The following is a 20042-nucleotide window of genomic DNA, read 5'->3' as shown; positions in this document are numbered from 1 at the left end:
TACCTGCATACTAAGTCACCTAGGGCTCGATAACACGGAAAGAGTCCCACCAGAGCTCAATCCTTTTGATACCGTAGGTATCTGGGATGAGTCAATTTTCCCTTTAGAGGGAGTGTGAGCCGTATGGCTAAATCTGGAAAATTTAATTGGAACGTACACAAATATTTGGGGGGGGGGGGGGGTTTAAGGAAAAAAAACATCCATAAAATTTTTATGGGGTGCACAAATTTCACTTTTATTTTTTTTAAGATGTTTCTACCATATGAATGCCACATGTCCATTTTCAATAAACAATATCTAATAGTTTTCAATTTATGGGAACAAATCGATTTTTATTTTGTAACTTCAAGGGGTTACAACTTTTTTTATGATCACATTTGTACTAAGGTAAGTTAGGTTCAATCGAACTATTTTTGGTCCCAGAACATGTGATTTAATTTATGACCTGTATTTTTGTTACAACCTGTATAAACGGTAATAGACTCGGAAATGTGCATACATTAAGGCACGTATCCACTATGTTGTGCTCTGCGCTCCTGCAACTGCTTCACATAGTGGATACGTTGGCGCTTCCCCCCGGTGCAATAGTGCGCGCTCCACCTCGGTGCTCCAATCGGTGGCGGTTTATATGTAAAGGAGCGCATGCCGTATCGACTGGAGCAGTTGCAGGGAGCACCAACATAAAGGATACGTGCCTTTAGGGTAGATAGGGGACACTGAGATAGCTTTAAATAACAAATTATATTTAATAGATTTTTAAATTCATATAACAAAGGCACAGGCTGATTTATCCATTTCACTTATTTCTTTTCACATATCTAATCTTATGCAATCCTAGTGCGACAACGCAGAGGCGGCTTTACCTATTGTGCAGGGTGTGCGGTGCACACGGGCGCCGGGATGTTAGGGGCGCGGAGTACCAAAGAGCGGGTCCTTTACTTTGTTTCAACATAAAATATGAATTTTTTTTAAATAGGAGGCAGAAGATGAATCAGTAACTGACGCGGAAATACATTTTAAAGTAAACTTTTACTATTACCTATTAGATACCGCAACTACTAAATTTGACGAACGCTTCGAACTTTTAAAGCAAAATAATGACACTTTTTCGTACCTTCAAAAATTAAAACACTGGAAGGATAAAACACTGCAGTAAGCGGGGCCCCGCATACTGCAGACTTTTTATCGGCCGATAGTTTAGTCGGGATGGGCTGTTGGTACGCATACCGAGCCAACTAAACAGTCGGGTTGGTGAAGAGGGCGCACGCTATCAACAGCCGACCGAATATTCTCGAACGATTTAGTACTAAAGTTATTATTTGACTGTTGAAGTTAGTAGTCTCACAATGAAAAAATTATCCAGAAATGTTAGTATCCCTCTCATATAATGGAGGAGGAAATCCAAGAAGAGATTCCGAGAGTATTGAGTGCATCCAATTTACAGTGAAAGAAATAAGACGACGCGACGGATAAAAGTAACAGACGTGATCCAGAAGATTGTCATGTTAAAATGGAACTGGCCGGACACATAGGAAGAATGGAAAACAACCGTTGGACGACGCAAATTCTTAAATGGCGACCAACGACTAGCAAAATAAGTAGAGGCAGACCTCAAACAAGGTGGACTGATGACATCAAGTGAATGGCTGGTCACGAATGGATGCAAAAAACAACAAACTAAAATGAATGGATACACCTAAGGAAGGCTTTCTTCTGGCGATGGATGGAATAGCTGTTGATGATGCTGATGATGAATTCTCAGTGACAGATTATTAAGTGGAAAATTCTATACAATGTAATCTAAATGGGTGAAGTCGAGTTCGCTCCGCTTCGTTCAGGTATATTATAGAAGGGTACGAATTGGCTCCCGCATGAATGCGGGTAGGCTCTCATATAATCGCGGAAACATTAGACATTGTTGCCAAATCGTGTAATATTTATACTGCTTAGGAAATTTACATAGTGATATAGACTTTTTATTGGGATCGTGCAAGTTCGGCACAGCGATCCCTATTTCTACGCTCTGTACTTTTATTCGCACTTTTAATTATATTGGCCAATTATATTAGTCCTGGTTACTGGATAATTGTCAAGGCCACAGTCCAAAAAAATAATAAGAAGAAAAAATAAGATTCAGGTTATGTTATGTAAACGTATAAAATTGTATGTAGTAAATAAAATACAATTTATACTGCAAAATACTGCAATCAAAATACAATTAATTAAATTTACCTTTATATAATAATTGCATATTATATCAATATTGTGGAGCAATATATAATTTTTCTGCTTCAATGACAAAAGGTATGAAATATACGTCAATTTGACAATTTCAATTGACAATATGAATTATTTAAGATAGTTGCAATATTTCTCCGCGACTTGCGCACGGTCGTTTCTCGTTTCCCTTCCAAGTACTTGCACACCGCGAATAGGAAAATTATACTTTTAGACAAATACTTTTAGAGTTTGTTTTAGTTCAACATTGGCATATGTGGCAATTTTAACACAAATTATCGGTGTCGGCCGGTATGCGCTCGACCGTTTTGCGCTCTTACCTGAAATCGGCCGGTTTGCGCTCTACACTCTAATACCCGAAAGTTAAGTTAGGACCGAAGGGTTAGGTCTTCCTCCTTTCCCATAGATATTTCTAGGAAGGTACCTGTTTCTAACAAAAAGAGAAAATTTGAAAGAAGTGACAACGCTGAGTGATATTTTCGACATGTTTAGGTAAAATAAATTTTGTCTATGGGGAGCCAATTCGGACTCTACCTTTTTTAGTTCAGGTAAAATTCTTACCATTGGGAGCGAACTCGACCCCGTCCATCTAAATTACTTGATTACCCAAAAAAGTTTTTCGCATTTTATCGGATGATCTTAGTCACCTTCAATGAACTAGTCATGCTAATTGGGCCATGCAGGTTTCTACAATTAACGATTGTGAATTAGACGATGCAATTTTCTTGCAAAATGTTAAAAAATATTCCTACGGCACAAGTATTGGATACCAAAACTAGGAGAGAATTGAACTATCGACAGATAAACAATCGTCGTGTGTGCGCAAGTCCTAGTTAGCTCACACTGATTAAACTGTCGGCCGATATTTGGCCGAAAAATTAGTTTGAAGGCAAACTATCTGCCGATATAAAGTCTGCAGTCTACGGGGGCTCTTTTGGGTAGGTTGTTCTGACGCCGTGAATACCTATTGGCTCCCGACATCATTTAATATTGGACTATTTACATCTGCATTTTTGTTTACAATATGTGTACCTAATACCCTATGTACTAGTACTAGGAATAGGTAGGTACCTATTCGACTATTCCATTTTGACTGCACGTCTACCAAAGGGCGCCAGAGCATCGACTGCACACGGGCGCTACATGGGCTAGAGCCGCCTCTGGCGACAAGTCACGCAGTCTGTCCAGTAAGGTTTCGATATGTAAACATTGACTAACGTTTAATAAACGTCATTTTATTTTGTTATATATTTTTTTAACAGCTTCAGAAAACATTTGTAGAAGTCGAAGGAAGGTTTAAAGGTGAGAAAATGTGATGGAATTGTAAAGAAAATACTAAAAACAACAATGTTATTGTCATATACACATAGTTATAAGTTACTCCTTTAGGTTTACGTCACTAAAACTGTTACCTGGTGATCAGGTAACAAAATAAATAAAAAAAATCAACAAAACAAAAAGTCAATCGACAGTATTGCTAATGAAGACGAAGCCGCAAATTATCCAACAACATTTTAAATTCTCTGGACATACCAGGGCCTAGATTCCGTGCACTGTAGATATCTACATGTCGCTTTCTATCGATATTTGAATATTAAATCAATCAAGTTAGTAAAAAATAAGCCGTTTTTCGACATAATTGAAAAGACGAGGTTTGACAGTTGAAATGTGTAGTATGAGATATTACAAAAAGGCTACCATCTTGGGATTCATCAATTTTTTAGTGGAACAATTTTCAAATAAACAATCAAAACGTCAAACTTAGTTTCGTGCTCATAACTTAAAAACTTGTTTATTTAGAGATTTGACGTCCACAGGTAACTTTTTTAGAACAAAAAGATACATCGAATGAGATATGCTAAATGAAAATCGGTTAATAAACAAAAAAGTTATTGCAAAACGGACGACAAAATCACTGTTTTTGAATATTGTTAATAACAATTTTATTGTTTATTAAAATATATTTAAATATACCTAAACTTAAGGGAATTATGGTGTTTGAATGGTGTGCAAAAAATGGTCCAGATCTGTTAAATAGTTTTGGCAAAATTGAATTTGTTTATAAAATTTTTTGAAAAATGAGTCAAGTTCTGAGGCTGGTCCAGTTAATATGGCTGAATGTATCTCAATAATCCGGAGCTCATTTCCTGCGTTAAGATGTATACTAATAGCCTATGAAAAAAAAAAGTAAAAAAAATTACATGTAGGTACACAAAATTATTTGTTAATAAATAGCAGTTTTTAAGCTTATAAACAATTACAATAATTTCGTAGAAATTAGATCAAATTAAATGGCAATAAAAAATACGGAAAGCTGGTTAAAATACACAACTTCTAAAAAAACATTTTAGGTCGTACGACCCTTGGCGTCTGAGATAGCCCTTTTTTTTTTAAAAAATCACTGTTACGTTAATTAACAACACTACGATCTGAAATGAACCAATCTTTTATAAGAAAAGTCAAAGTTTTTAACAAAAGTTTTAGCAAGAAAAAATGTTAAAAATTGTTTAAACAGTAGTGTTATAAACAAAGAGTATTTTGCGTTGCGACTAAATTAAAAAAAAATAATGGGCGTAGCCGAATGAGAATAAATTCGCCGACTACCATTCGCTAGCGCTAGACCGTTGCAGCACATTTTTAACATTGACAGGATTTGAAGCTTAGTATTATATTTATATATTTGGGTAGAAACTTGAATTTTATGAATATTATTATGTTGCACATTTATTTAGTAAAATTATATTTTAAATAAATAAATTTAAAAAATAACAATAAAAAGGCCATTTCAAAAAAGGTTTATACATCCCATTAGTTGCTTTGTTTTGGATAATTTTGCAATGAAAATAAGATAAACGTTATTATTTTAATGTGGTACCATAGATAAAAAAAATAGTAAACTTGGTACAGTAGAACCCGATTGGTAGGTATGGAACCCATTTTTCTTCTCTATTTTGAATCCGTGTGTAGTCCTATCGTCGACCCCGTTAAAGTTGGGTGACAAACTGTTTAGTTTATAATTTTAATCAACGCAGCAACAAAACATAGGTCCTGAACAAGTTTTCTGGAAAATTTCAAGTCAAAATATGCAACAGAAAAAAAGTTACGCGACCTTATAGACGAGTGGTACTCCCCCCCCAAAAAATACGCTCATTTCTCGAGATATCAACCACGGTGTGGTGAATGGCTAATTTTGGTCTTACTTTATGTTTTTGATGGTGCTGAAAACGAAAATGAGTTTTATTTTGAATTTTAGATGGGGAAACATTGTCAAAATTGCAATTTTACTCTAAAAATAAAAAAAAATGAAATCACGTTTTTCTTTAAATTAAAAGTTACACCACTTTTTTGCTATAAAACATTTTGTTCTTTGTACTCTAGATTTTAACATAAAATTAATTAAACAGCTAAATTTCAAATTTTGTCACTCAACTTTTGCGATTAAACTTTGCAATTTAAGAATCTACACCTTTTACTTCAAACAATTTATAACTTTCTTTATAGCAAGACGGAAATATTGAAGCAGGTCCCATTGTCTTCAGAAAGGTGACAAATATATACTATAAAAATTTCAGAAAAAGATATTACAATGGAACAGAGTTGTAGCAAGTTAAACGCAAAAAAAACGTGATTTTTTTTATTTTTAGGGTAAAGTTGCGATTTTGATAATGTTCCCCCACGTAGAATTCAAAACAACCCCAATTTTCGTTTTCAGCACCATCAAAAATATAAAGTATGACCAAAATTTATCAGTATCTCGAGAAATAAGCTTTTTTTGGGGTGTGCCGCTCGTCTATAAAGTCATATAACATTTTTCCTATTGCATATTTTAAATTAATTTTTTTTTGAGAACTTCTTCATGAATTATATTTTATTTCTGTGTTAGTTAAAATTATAAACTAAAAAGTTTGTCACTCAACTTTTTTAAGTAAACATGAAACTAACGAAATCTGACGCCAAAATGTTTAAAAATTAACAACTTCTCTTTTAATGTGTTTAATAATTTTGGACAAATCTCATTGTTATCTAAGTGCTTTAAAGATAACACAGTAAAATTTTCAAAAGGAAATATTTACACTGACCAGAAATACAGTGAGTTAAAATTGAAAATCATCAAAATTGATTTATCGCATTTTTGCATAAAATTTGATTTTTGAACATGTTCCACTAATTCTAGAAAAAAATAAACTCCATATTCGGATTCAGAGACCTCGAAAACATAAGGAATGACGAAAATTTGTAATTCACCTTAAAGTTGATTTTTGTGGTCGGTATAATGTAATTTTAGGAGTTACTGCCGGTCGCTAACCGCGCCCACTATTCAGTCAGTCGACTACGCCCGCTATTTTTTACTTTAGTCGGAACGCAAGATACACTTTGTTTATAATACTCCTATTTAAACAATTTTTAACATTTTTTCTTGCTAGAAACTTTGTTAAAAACTTTGACTTTTCTTATAAAAGATTGGTTAGTTTCAGCTCTTAGTGTTGTTAATTAACGTAACAGTGATTTTTTCAAAAAAAGCGGCCATCTCAGACCTTAAGGGTCGTAGGACCTAAAATTTTTTTTGAAAGTTGTGTATTTTAACCAGCTTTCCGTATTTTTTATTGCCATTTAATTTGATCTAATTTCTACGAAATTATTGTAATTGTTTATAAGCTTAAAAACTGCTATTTATTAACAAATAATTTTGTGTACGTATATGTAATTTTTTTTACTTTTTTTTAATAGGTTGTTAGTATACATCTTAACGAAGGAAATGAGCTCCGGATTATTGAGATACATTCAGTCATATTAACTGGACCAGCCTCAGAAATTAGCTGGTTTTTCAAAAAATTTTATAAACAAATTCAATTTTGCGAAAACTATTCAACAGATCTGGACCATTTTTTGCAAGCTATTCAAACACCATAATGCCCTCAATTTTAAGTATATTAAAACATATTTTAATAAACAATAAAATTGTTATTAACAATATTCAAAAACAGTGATTTTGTCATCCGTTTTGCAATAACTTTTTTGCTTATTAACCGATTTTCATTTAGCGTATCTCATTCGATGTATCTTTTTCTTCTGAAAAAGTTACCTGTGGACGTTAAATTTCTAAATAAACAAGTTTTTAAGTTATGAGCAAAAAACTAAGTTTGACGTTTTAATTGTTTATTTAAAAAATGTTCCACTAAAAAATTGATGAATCCCAAGATGGTAGTCTTTTTGTAATATCTCATACTACACATTTCAACTGTCAAACCTCGTCTTTTCCGTTATGTCTAGTAAAAACCTAACTTGATTGGCCTATATCTAAATATATGAATTTTTAGCTTTAATTGAATTATTTTCTAGTTTTGCTCTAGTTTATCAATTAGAGTATAACCTAGCAAAACTAGAAAATAATTCAATTAAAGCTAAAAATTCAAATATTTTGATATTCAAATATCGATAGAAAGCGACATGTAGATATCTACAATCTACAGTGCACGGAATCTAGGCCCAGGGATGCCACCAATCTACGGTTAAAAATTGGTCACCGATTATTCGGCTAGACAACTTAAGCCTACCCAAACTATGCAACGGCACACGTTTGGCCATTAAAAGGATCACCGGAAATGTTACTGAAGCAATTATTTTGACTGTAAGATTTAAAGGATAAGTCGTCCTATTGCGACGTATTCCTATAACACCTTCTTCTTCTTGCAGTACCGTCTCCTATCGGAGGTTGGCTAATATCACAGCTATCTTAACTTTGTTGGCTGCAGCTCTGAACAACTGTATTGAACTGCACCCATGCCACTCCCTTAAATTTCGCAACCAGGAAATACTCCTACGTCCCACATTACTCTTTTCCTATAACACTATCGGACACTATAACATCATTCAAAAGGCTTCAAATACTTGCCGGATTAGTATTTGCGATGACCATTAGCAAATCTCAAGACTTAATCAGCCTTCGGCAGGTTTGACCACATTTTTAAATCGTCCGACATACCAATATGTATTTTTAAAAGAAAAACCTTTAATTAGTGTGTTTTGCCAGTGTTGACTTACGGAGAAGAAACGTTGACCATGACAAGAACAGTGCAAAAGATGCATGTGACTCACAGGGCGATGGAGACTTTGAGAGTTTCACTGCGAGACAAGATGTCAAACGATACGACGAAGAACAAGAGTGGATGATGCTGTAGAGAGAATAGTAACACCATTGATTATTAACTACACATAGATACCTCACCTTAAGGTAAAACCGAATTCAGTGTTAAACTCCGCCCACTTACGCCTCTTTGCCCCTCAAGTCTAAGTACTACCTGACTGGACGGTGGCGACATTTCTTGAAATTTTTGCCAAGATTGAAAAATAAATTTGAGTTGCTTGGCTGGCGTAATAGACAATGATATAAGGATAGTATTCAGCATTTTCACAAATAATTTTAACGCGCTTGTAACCTCTATTTTGGAATTCCGATTTTACTTCAGATAAAACGCTAAAAATTGATTAATAAAAATAGTGAAGAAGTTTCCTAAAAATTATTTAATTATTAATACACTACAAAAAACAACAAAATAGAAAATACATAATAAAATTAGCAGTGATAATTCACATGTAAATTATTTTTTGCAATTTGTAAAAGAAATTAATTTTCAGAACTAATGCGAAATAAAATATTTGATTGATATACAGAATTTCTTTCCAGATCTAACCCATTCAGTTAAGGTAAAATATTGCAAAACCTCCGAATTTTAAAGAATCCATTGGATTGGCATGAAATTTGGTATACACATAGCTAAAATATCAAAGAAAAAAGTGATATTGTGCCGCTGTGTGCTTTTGCATTGGGGTTAAGTATCACTCCTTCTTGGGAGTGAAAAAATATACGTTCAAGATAAGTCCAGAATTGGATAAACTGATTAATACTAACAACTTTTGGTCCATAGAGTTTTTTCAATAAGTCAATACTTTTCGAGTTATTTTCGAGTAAATATGATTTTCGCAAATTACTCAATATGTAAGTATTTAATCGAAAAAAAAGGTATATGTAGCAGAAATACCTATAGTTTTTAAAAAGGTAAAAAAGTGGTATACGTATGAAGTCTGTAGATCCAGCAGAAACAGAGTAGTAGGTAATGAAAAGTGGGTCCTTATTCGTCAAATTCCAAATCGAATATTTCAACGTGAAATAACCAAAAAATGAAGAACTTTTCGGGAAAAACTACAACTTTTTTTAGTGTTTAAAAAAAGTTTATCTTTATTTTTGTTTCTAGCATCGAAGTAAGTAAGATATGGTCAAAATAAATATTTGGCCCTTATTTTTATTTTTGGTACAAAAGTCGTGAAAACCTAATTAGCATCCGAAATTAAATGAATCGAAACGGCCTTACAATTTACTTAACTTGTGTATTTTTTATATTATCTGTAAGTTCCATCAATTCAAAGCACCTATTTTTGAAAAAATTGGTTTTAAAGTAAAAAAACAATTTTTTGAAATTCTGAAAAAGCATTTTTTAGACTATAAAAGGGGGTTTTGCTTTTCTGAATATTTTATATTTTTTCTTTTTTTTAAGACAAAAATAGGTTAAAATATGGCTGTTAAAAATTTTCCAAAACTTACAGATCATATAAACACTAAGTACATAAGTAAAGTAATTTATCAAGCGGCGACGATTAATTTAATTTTCGACGCTAATTAGGGGTGATTTTTACGATCTTTTTTTACAAAAAAAAAAGGAACCATTTTATTCTGAGCGTAACTTACTTATTTGATGCTAGTTACTTAAAAAAAAAAAACAAAAATAAAGCTTTTTTTTAAACACTTTAAAAAAGATACTGAGTTTTCTCCAAAAAGTGCTTAATTTTTTAATTATTCCACGTTTACATATTCCATTTGGAATTTGACGAATAAGAACCTACTCTTCCTGAACTACAACTCTGCTTCTACTGGGTCTACAAACTTCATACGTATACCATTCTGCACTTTCTTTTATAAGATAGGTACATTTTTGTTAAGAATATTTATTTATTCAAATACTTACCTACATTTTGAGTTATTTGCGAAAAACCGTGTAATAAGGTGTTTTTTTGTTTGATGAAAAATGTTCACTTGCAAATTACTCGAAAAATCTTGACTTAGTGAAAAAAACTCTATAGAACTAAAGTTGCTTAGAATTACTCATTTTATCTAATACCTAAAAATGATAAGAGCCGTTTCACCGTACCTCGGAGAGCACGTTAAGCCGTCGGTCCCCCTGGGCTAGTGTACATCGACACTAGATACTTAAAACAGGGTTAGATGTAAATGGCGCCGGAACAATCCGAAAGGATCTCTCCGGCAAAAATGCCATACGATATTATTATTATTTCATTTAACAATTTCTGAGGACCGGATGGAATTACTTCAAAGAGGTTATTATATTAAAAGCAGATAGTGATGTGTACCAAATACAATGGATTATATTTTTCTTTGACAAAACACCACAAGTTGTCAAAGTTTAAATGAATAATATCGATAAAATGACAGGGAATTTCCAAAATATAAATAGCCGAGGACATATAATTCTTTCATTTTAATTTTTTGAAATATGAAAGTTTTTATCAAGAATGCATTTTTCCCTAAACTTTATAAAACAGTTTTCAATAATCGCTCACCCGGAAGAAAAGTAACACAACTCAAAAAATGCATAATTCCAGATCTTGTTAAATTGACTATTTATTGTATTATATTCATGTTTGTTTAACTTTACTTTTATCCAAAAAAGTAATTTTCTGTTTTTTGTTCGCTTTCATTAATGTTATACCACTGACAAGTTTTTAAAAGTTTGATTTTCACCAAGAATTTTATATTTTTTCTTTTATGGACTTTACAGTTTTCAAGCCAATTTTTAGTTAATAAAATATGCTTAGCCAAATAGGTTTCAATATTGTCAAAAACTGCATTACCTACTTTAAATAAATTAAAGGCCCCGTGAAACTTTTTCTAACATTATTGTAGTACTAGTAACAAACAAATCTGATGATCTCTGAAGAATATTTATTTATGTGCGCCAATTCAAATTCTTTATAATTTTATGGTAAATATAACCAGTAACATACACATGCAACAGCACACGTTTCTAAATCTGTGGTTGTTGTCTTAAATTCTGCTTTAACTTATCACAGCACAATACGAAGCTTTTAGAAGGTAATACACCTATAGGGTAAGTTCGGCTCTGACGCCACTGTTAACTACTCGCAAGTCAGACAGCGACTGAGAAATCTCGATACGGTTTTCGAGTAGCGCCATCTAGTTGCCGATACGTCTTTTGGATACCACGAGGTGAGCTATCTATCTGTGTAGTTATTAATCAATGGTAACACTGAAATGAAACTTGGCAGGTCACGTGGCTCGAATGACAGATAACAGATGGACAAAGCCGATACTACAATGAAGACCAAGAGATAATGCCTACCGAAGCAGAGGTCGTCTACCGTCACGTTGGACTGACGATATAAAACAGGTACAATATCGAAACAGATGAGAAGTTATGAGGGAGATCTATGATCCGAAATATTGGAAATATACCTTGAAGTATTTGCTAAAATAAATTTTGCAATTCCTAGTCGCCAGACAGTTTTCTGGTTTCAAGTCCGTAGATTTTTACCACGAAAACTAATGAAAAGTGAGTAAGCAATTTCAGGAGCTTGAATTCTTTTCAGGTATTTAATTTTATTTAGATATTTCCAAATATTTTAGCTGGCGTATATTAGCACTAGACTGACTAGGATTAGACCATATCAGGATGTCAGCCATGGAGATAAATATTTGGCATATAAGTTCTAGGGATTTTTCCATCTACTTTCATAAATTACTTTTTCTTGTCTAAAAGCCCGTGAGTCGCGCCAGCTGACAGACATTTTCGTTATCAAACAAGTACTAACCACCAAAATAAATTCATAGAATCCGTGCAAAAATCACCGTAAACATTTGACACTACCTCCCAGACTATAATGAAAAATGACTAAGCAATTTCAGGAGCTTGATTTCTTTAATTCTGTCTAAATCCTGACCCACTACTTTGTGCCGTGTAATATGGGTTGCCTATATGAACTTGAATCGGCGAAATGGGCATATAAATAATAAAGTTTTGCTGTATTAGAATCTAACCACTTTAAAAATTCACATTGTAAGGCATGAATGAATCAAATATGTAGTACCTTTTTTGTAGATCCATTTAAAAATGCAACTGAAAAGTTATTACTATCTTATAAAAAAAAATCACAAATTTTATTAAATTTGGGAAAGTTTTTGGGTAATTTTTTCCTAATCATCCACTCTTTTTGCACATTTTATATTTTTAACTTGGTATCAGAGCTGATGGGCAGTATTTCAAAACTTAAATACTTTTTGTACGTATGTATTTAAAACTTTGGACTTTAGAGTAAGTATTTAAATGCCAAGTATTTAAATACTCTATAATTATAAATAAGTACTTGGTATTTAAATGCTCTAAAGTCTAAAATACCTATTTAAATACCTACAAATAAGTATTTAAATTTTGAAATACGACCCATTAGCTCTGATACCAAGTTAAAAATATGAAATTTACAAAAAGCGTGAATGATTAAGATAAAAATTTACCCAAAAACTTGGGTAAGTACATTTTTAGTATTTAAATACTTGGTATTTAAATACGTTTCAACATCGGTATTTGTATTTATGATACTTTCCCAAATTTACTAAAATTTGTGATTTTTTATATCTAATTGTTTTATTTAAGTCAAGCATAACCACAGTTACAGGTATAGTCGGTTCGCTAAACTCAGACACAACTGGCTAGTGATTTTAGTAGGTAATTTTTTTGTTTTTGGCCAATTTTGCCAACATTGGCCAAATTAATAACTCTTTAGTAATTATTAACTAGTTAGTAATTTTTTTTTAGCCAATTTTATCAAATTGGCAAAATTACTTACTAAAATCACTAGCCAGTTGTGTCTGAGTTTTCCGAACCGACTATACCTACAGATCACTCTGTATAGTAATAACTTTTCAGTTGCATTTTTAAATATCTACAAAAAAGATACTACATATTTGATTCATTCATGCCTTACAATGTGAATTTTTAAAGTGGTTAATACAGCAAAACTTTATTATTTATATGCCCATTTCGCCGATTCAAGTTCATATAGGCAACCCAAATTACACGGCACAAAGTAGTGGGTCAGGATTTAGAATTAAGTGATTTCTTTTCAGTTGTAAAAAAATTCAGATCGGCATCATCTAATACCACTTGGCGTTAGTTATTATCAAACTGTAAATGTTATCTCACTGTAATGATAATGATTTTATAGATTGTAGATAACAGAAATTTATTGTATAAGTTACAGGTGTGTGTTATAGGTTTTTTTTTAGTTTATTAATTTTATTTCATATTTTACATTTATTATTCTAATTTATAGGTCTGGATCCCGCGTACCAAAAAAAGTTGATTAAGATCAAGCTGAAAATTTGTTAATAGCTTAAGGGTGTCTAGTCGGACAAACTTTGATAAATTGGAACACTGGAACAGGGGAAGTTTTAATTGTGGAACAGGTTAAAAATTTGGAACGTCAGACTACGAAAACGTCAGATGTATTTTGTCCGACAGAACTTCCAATTGATTTGTTACCCTTTCATTAAACTCTCATGCAAAAATCAGACTGCTATTACTAACCAACATGATTCCTGTCATTTGGCATGTTCTTCGTGTTTCACTCATTAAAATGCCCAGTTGGTGATAAACAGCAGTCTGATTTTTGCATGATAGTTTAATGAAAGGGCAACAAATCAATTGCAAGTTCTGTCCCGACAAAATACATCTGACGTTTTCGTTGCCTGACGTTCGAAATTTTTAACCTGTTCCACCATTAAAACTTCCCCTGTTCCAGTGTTCCCGAATATCAAAGTTTGTCCGACTAGACACCGTTAAGCTATTAACAAATTTTTAGCTTGCTATTAATCAACTTTTTTTCTTATGCGAGATCCAGACCTATTATACTCATATTGTGAAATGGATTCGTCAGTAAATACATCAAAAGCAAGATGTAACTTACGTATTACTTCTTTGAATTGAATCTTCTAATAAAGGATCGGCCGCAGGTGCTAAAATACTTTCATCAACAGATTCATTTACTTGCGTAGAAATTCTTTGCCTGAGTTCACTATCATCTCTCTCTCCCGATGTACTTTCTTCTCTTCTTTTACTTTCGCTATGGGGTTCTTTCTTATTCGCGTCCTCTTCTGCCTGTAACATAACAAGTACAAAAATATTTAGAGTGTAATATTTGATATGAACAATGTAATTGAAGGGGTTAGAAGTAAAGCCGCCTAAGTGCAATTTTCACGGAAACGACTTTAGTGCTGTTTCACGTTCTGAATATCTTATATTGTTTGGTAGTAAAATCGACTACGCTCTAACCCTACTTTATCGCCATCTTTTGATGAATAGAAAAAATAACCAAAATGAGATTCACCAACCGTTAAGAGCAGAAATCGCCTTAGTGCACCTAGGCTGTTTTACTTCCAAACAAGCGACAAGCTACTGGAAATAAATATATTTTAATTACTTATGTTGTTTGGGTTTCACTCAAGGTTTGGATTTGTTTATGGAGTGTAGGTTATACTACTCTAGTAGATTAATAGCAGTGTTTTAAGTGATACTATTGTTTGCAAAAATTATATATTTTGTCATTACAATATTTGGATCATGTTTTTGAGTCAGGTAAGTTATAATGATTTTTGGAAAAAAAACAGAAAATAAGAATCTATTAGTTAAGAAATGATCAAGTAAATGTGATTGCTTAAAGTGACTCATGCGGCGGTCAGAATGAATAAAAATATAAGCAAATTATTCATGCACATTGTTCGCACTACACATATTGAAAATATTGACCACAAATTTTTTGAACCTGGTCACACCTATATGGAGTGTGATCAGAGTTTCGCTCTAAGAGAAAAGCTGAAAAATAAAAATCCTTAGATATTTGTACCTGACCACTGGTGTGACTTAATAATAAAAAAATGTTCAAAAAAAAATTGTTGTTCTTAAGATGACAGATTTTGTGTCCCTTTCAAATTTAAATAATTTCATTAAAGATCCAAAAAGGATAGCGAAAATCATGTGATCAAATGGAGCGACATTAAGTGGTTTAAATACCGGGTGTCCACTTATATTTCCCCCCATTTTAACTGCCTATAACTTCTAAACGGCTAAAGATAGAAATATGCGGTTTTCGCTGAAATGTTTTATTTTAGTAAAAGTTTTGTCTGAATGGATTTAATTTTTTATATCGCTTTCAAATACGAAAAAAATGGCGGATTTAAAAAAAACGTTGTTGACTTTTTTTTATTGGAACACCCAGTATATTTTTTTGTAAGTTGAAAGAAAGGTCATTCACCTATCCAGCGATATAAAGTTTTTCAAAATCGGTTGTCAAATCACTGAGTAATTAATTTTTAAAATGAGAGGTGCAACGTGGATATCACATACCTAAATAACATAACTAACCAAATTGATATTATGTTATGTGATTTTCACATTGCATCTTTCATTTTAAAAATTAATTTCTCAGTCATTTGACAACCGATTTTAAAAAAATTTATATCGCTGGTTAGGTAAATGACCGTTTTTTCAAGTTTTTAGGTAAATGTCTATTTTCTATATCGCTTTTAAATAAAAAATGGCGGGTTTTTGAAAAAAAAAAGTTGTTGACTTTTTTTATTAGAACACCCAGTATATTTTTTTGTAACTTGAAAAAAAACGGTCATTTACCTATCCAGCGATATAAAATTTTTTAAAATCGGTTGTGAAATGACTGAGCAATTAATTTTTAAAATGAGAGATGCAATGTGGAAATCACTTAACATAATATCATTTTGCTTAGTTATGTTATTTAGGTATGTGATATCCACGCTGCACCTCTCATTTTAAAAATTAATAACTCAGTGATTTGACAACTGATTTTGAAAAGCTTTATATCGCTGGATAGGTAAATGACCATTCTTTGAAATTATAAAAAAATATACTGGGTGTTCCATTAAAAAAAGTCAACGTTTTTTTTTTCAAAAATCCGCCATTTTTTTTTCGTATTTGAAAGCGATATAAAAAATTCAATCCATTCAGACAAAACTTTTACTAAAATAAAATATTTCAGCGAAAACCGCATATTTCTATCTTGAGCCGTTTAGAAGTTATAGGCAGTTAAAATGGGGGAAAATATAACTGGACACCCGGTATAATAAAAACCAATTGGACGACCGGTGAATAATCTTACTTTGGAGATCAAGCAAAATAAAAAAAATTAAGTATCAAAAATGGGAAAATTTACAAGAGCTGCTAGATTTCATACCCCCCATTTACCATCAATTTTATAATGATTTGCCGCATGAGTCAAAGCCGCAAAAACACCGCCAGAAATATCTTTAACATTTTATACTTATTTTGAATTGTTTAATACTTTAAAATTTTTTATTTTGAACGTCCAGAATTTTTAAAGGAGCAAAAACTTTGATGCTTTATTTCTCAAAATGTGTATTTTGCTACTTAGGCGGTTTTGCTTCTGACCCCTTCAATTATAATACTACTACTACTACATATCGGTTTATAACGTTCTCCGCCGTTTTCCGACATCCAATCGCCACTTTGTCCGGTTGTTTCTCTTCTATGTTTCTTTCTCTCAACTCTTTGTCTATTCCTTCGCTCTAACTTTTTCTCGGTCTACCTCGTTTTCTCTTTCCTTCTGCTTGTCATTTTATATTTCCTTTGGTATTCGTTGTTCATCCATTCTTTGTATATGTCCAAACCAGATAAAATGTTTTGTCGATAAGTCATCGGTGGTTGTTCGTTTGATTCCCATTATTTCTCTAATGCGTTCTTTGGTAATCCTTTCTCTTCTAGATCTTCCTGCAGCTCTTCTTCAAAAATCCATTTCCGTTTCCATTTTGGTTATTATCAACTTTCGTACTAAGGTAAGTTAGCTTAAATCGGCCTATTTTAAGATCAGGGATTTAAGGTTAAGCTATGGGCCATTCTTTACCAAACATCTAGTTTTAGTTATGCATACACAGATATATACAGGGCGTGTAAATATTTTAACTGTAAAATATTGATGTCTATTTGACAAAATACATATTGTTCCTTTATGAGATACAGGTATTTGCAATTTCAATATAACTATTTTCACACCCCTGATACCTATGTCTTTAATGACAGTTTGCTTTAAATGTTTAACATTTTCACATTTGGCTGAATATAATTATACCTTTGTAACGATAAACTCATTATTTTTCTGGATATTAAAAGTTGAACATAAGACTGTAAAATTATATTCTTTTCATAATATATGTATTTATCAGCTAAATGGTTTTAGTCACGTGATAGTATTTATTACGTCAATAAAGCCGTATAATTACTTTTTTATGTTTGTAATTAAATTTAACAAACAATAAAACCAGAACAATAGATAAAGTAATACATAAAATTGTTAAGGAAAAAACATTTTCATGCATGTTTATTAGGAACAAAACTTAAAACATTTTATAAAACATGTTCAATGTTTGCTCTGTTTGCCTCCATCAGCTTCTCTATTCTTGTATTAAATGATCTTCTAATTTGAGAACTTAGAATTTTAATATAGTTCGTTGTTTATATTGATATTAGTTATTAATATGTATCCAAGACAACAAACTTATTTTCCGTCCACCCCTCTACACTTGAAAATAGATATCAACTCATCGTTGGATTGGTAGAGGTAATGAATCGCGACTTCAAAGGAGAGTATACTATTTGCAAAAAAAGTATTGAATCGCGAACCATCATTATTATTTTTCCCTGTTCAATATGTGGGACCAGCTACCCTACCGTCAGCTACGACTTTGAACATGCCTTATCTTAACAATTGCTCCCTAATTTTGGCATCAATTAGTGCCTTCCCGAGTCTTTTCTAATATATCCATAATTTTAATATATCCATACTTTTACTTTTTCTTGATACTACACTCATCCATATAAGCATTCTCATTTCATTCACATACATTTATAACTGTCTTATGACAATTTTACAGAATTTTCTCTTTAGTTTCATTCGAATCTTTCTGGCACACAACACATCACTCATCCCGTTCAATTTAATCCACCCCACTCTAGCAACTCTACAGCAGGCATCTCCATGTATTTCCCCATTACCCTGTAATACCACTCTTAACCCATTCGCTGCCGATCACGGGCCAGCGCGTGATATGGTTACTTCAGTCAGGTGCCGTTCACGCGCCAGCGAATGATATGGTTACTTCAGTCAAATGCCGTTCAACAAAATGGCTCGTAGCTGATTTCCATATTCTTCGATAGGCAGAGAATGAGTTAAACACTTAAAACCTACTTTTCACAATCATTTCATCATTCAAAGTTATTACCTTATTTGTCGTAGTAACTCCATATTTGTGGCTCAAGTACAGATACAACGCGAGGTTACACATCCATTTCAAATACACCCATTATATGGTTTAAAACATCGACAGGCATCAACACTAGTTAATTTAGCACTGGAATACGTAGTTAAAAAAACGTCAGAAGATATATACAACACACTCAAGGGCGCAACCAAGGAGGGGCCAAGGGGGCCCAAGCCCCCCCCTATAGCAACAGTTTCTTTTTAATAAACAAATTTTATAACTTACAAAATGCTTTCTGGTAATACCTATTTGATTCGACTATTTTTCTATCATATTTTTTTAAAAATTAAGTAGCCATTTGTAACGTCGACTTTGTTTAAATTCGCCTGTTAACTATGTTAATATTACTTATTACGAGATTCGGCATCACGTGCGAATATTTTAGTGAATGCCATAAGACAGTCTGAGATTTTGATCGCGTTATCGACGTCCGAAAAGCTGCTGAGTTTCACATTAATTTTGAGTAAGCACTCCAAACAGTTGACTCGGATCTAGTATCTGCTATTGCTCATGCCGAATGTGCAGTTGATCAAATTCAGTCATTAAGAGAAAACGCAGAAGAATCTTTTCAACAATTGTTTAAAGCCGCTAGTGAGAGAGCATACTTTTTGGGAACGGAGATTAAAATTCCAAGAAGAGTTGGCAAGCAAGTTCATCGAGACAATGTACCAGGTGTTGATGCTGAAGAATATTTTCGGAGGGTAAATTTCATACCTTTTGCCGAGGGTATATCAAGCAGTATTAAACAACGCCTCATAAAACATAAAGAAGTATTGACAAGTTTCGTTTGCCTTCTCCCCAAATATTATCAACAAAAATTAGCTAAATCAACGACACTAAAGCGCGAGGTTGATAAAGAACAAGAAATCGCAATGCAGAAACTGACCACGATGTACGCTACTGATATTAGTTCGTGCAATATCAACATCCTTATAAGTGAACTTAAGCTGTGGCATGCAAGTTTTGCAATCTTACATACCTCACACTGCAATTGATTGTCTGAATCAGTGTAATGAAAGCATGTATCCGAATGTATCTGCACTGCTAAAAATTTTCTCTACTTTACCAGTGGCCACCAGTACTGCTGAGCGCTCGTTTTCAACGTTACGTCGATTGAAAACTTATCTTCGCAGCTCGAACGAATGAAGTTCGACTGAATGGACTAGCGAGTCTTAATATACATCGCGAGATTCCTGCGGACTTTAAGGATATTCTAAAAATCTTAAAAGAATCACCTAGGAGACTTGAATTTGTTATTTAAATAAAATAATCGTAATCCAGCTTTAGACTTTTACTGCTGAACATAGGTCTCCTTTGCTTCAACTCCTTTTTATTTTGTGCCTCTTTTTTCCAG

The 20042-nt window shown here is 32.8% G+C and overlaps 1 protein-coding gene across 1 annotated transcript in view; it reads right to left on the bottom strand.

Moving 5' to 3' along the window:
* The window catches only part of LOC114328157 (ubiquitin-conjugating enzyme E2 J1), a 52104-nt gene that overhangs the window by 11269 nt on the left and 20793 nt on the right, over positions 1-20042 (bottom strand). Inside the window, exon 4 of the mRNA XM_028276939.2 lies at positions 14293-14483. Coding sequence (XP_028132740.1) covers positions 14293-14483 — 191 coding nt within the window. The remainder of the gene's footprint in view (positions 1-14292; positions 14484-20042) is intronic.

This window comes from Diabrotica virgifera, chromosome 3 (genome assembly GCF_917563875.1).
Source record: "Diabrotica virgifera virgifera chromosome 3, PGI_DIABVI_V3a".
NCBI classification, from domain to species: domain Eukaryota; kingdom Metazoa; phylum Arthropoda; class Insecta; order Coleoptera; family Chrysomelidae; genus Diabrotica; species Diabrotica virgifera.
This window is presented reverse-complemented; position numbering and strand designations above follow the sequence as displayed.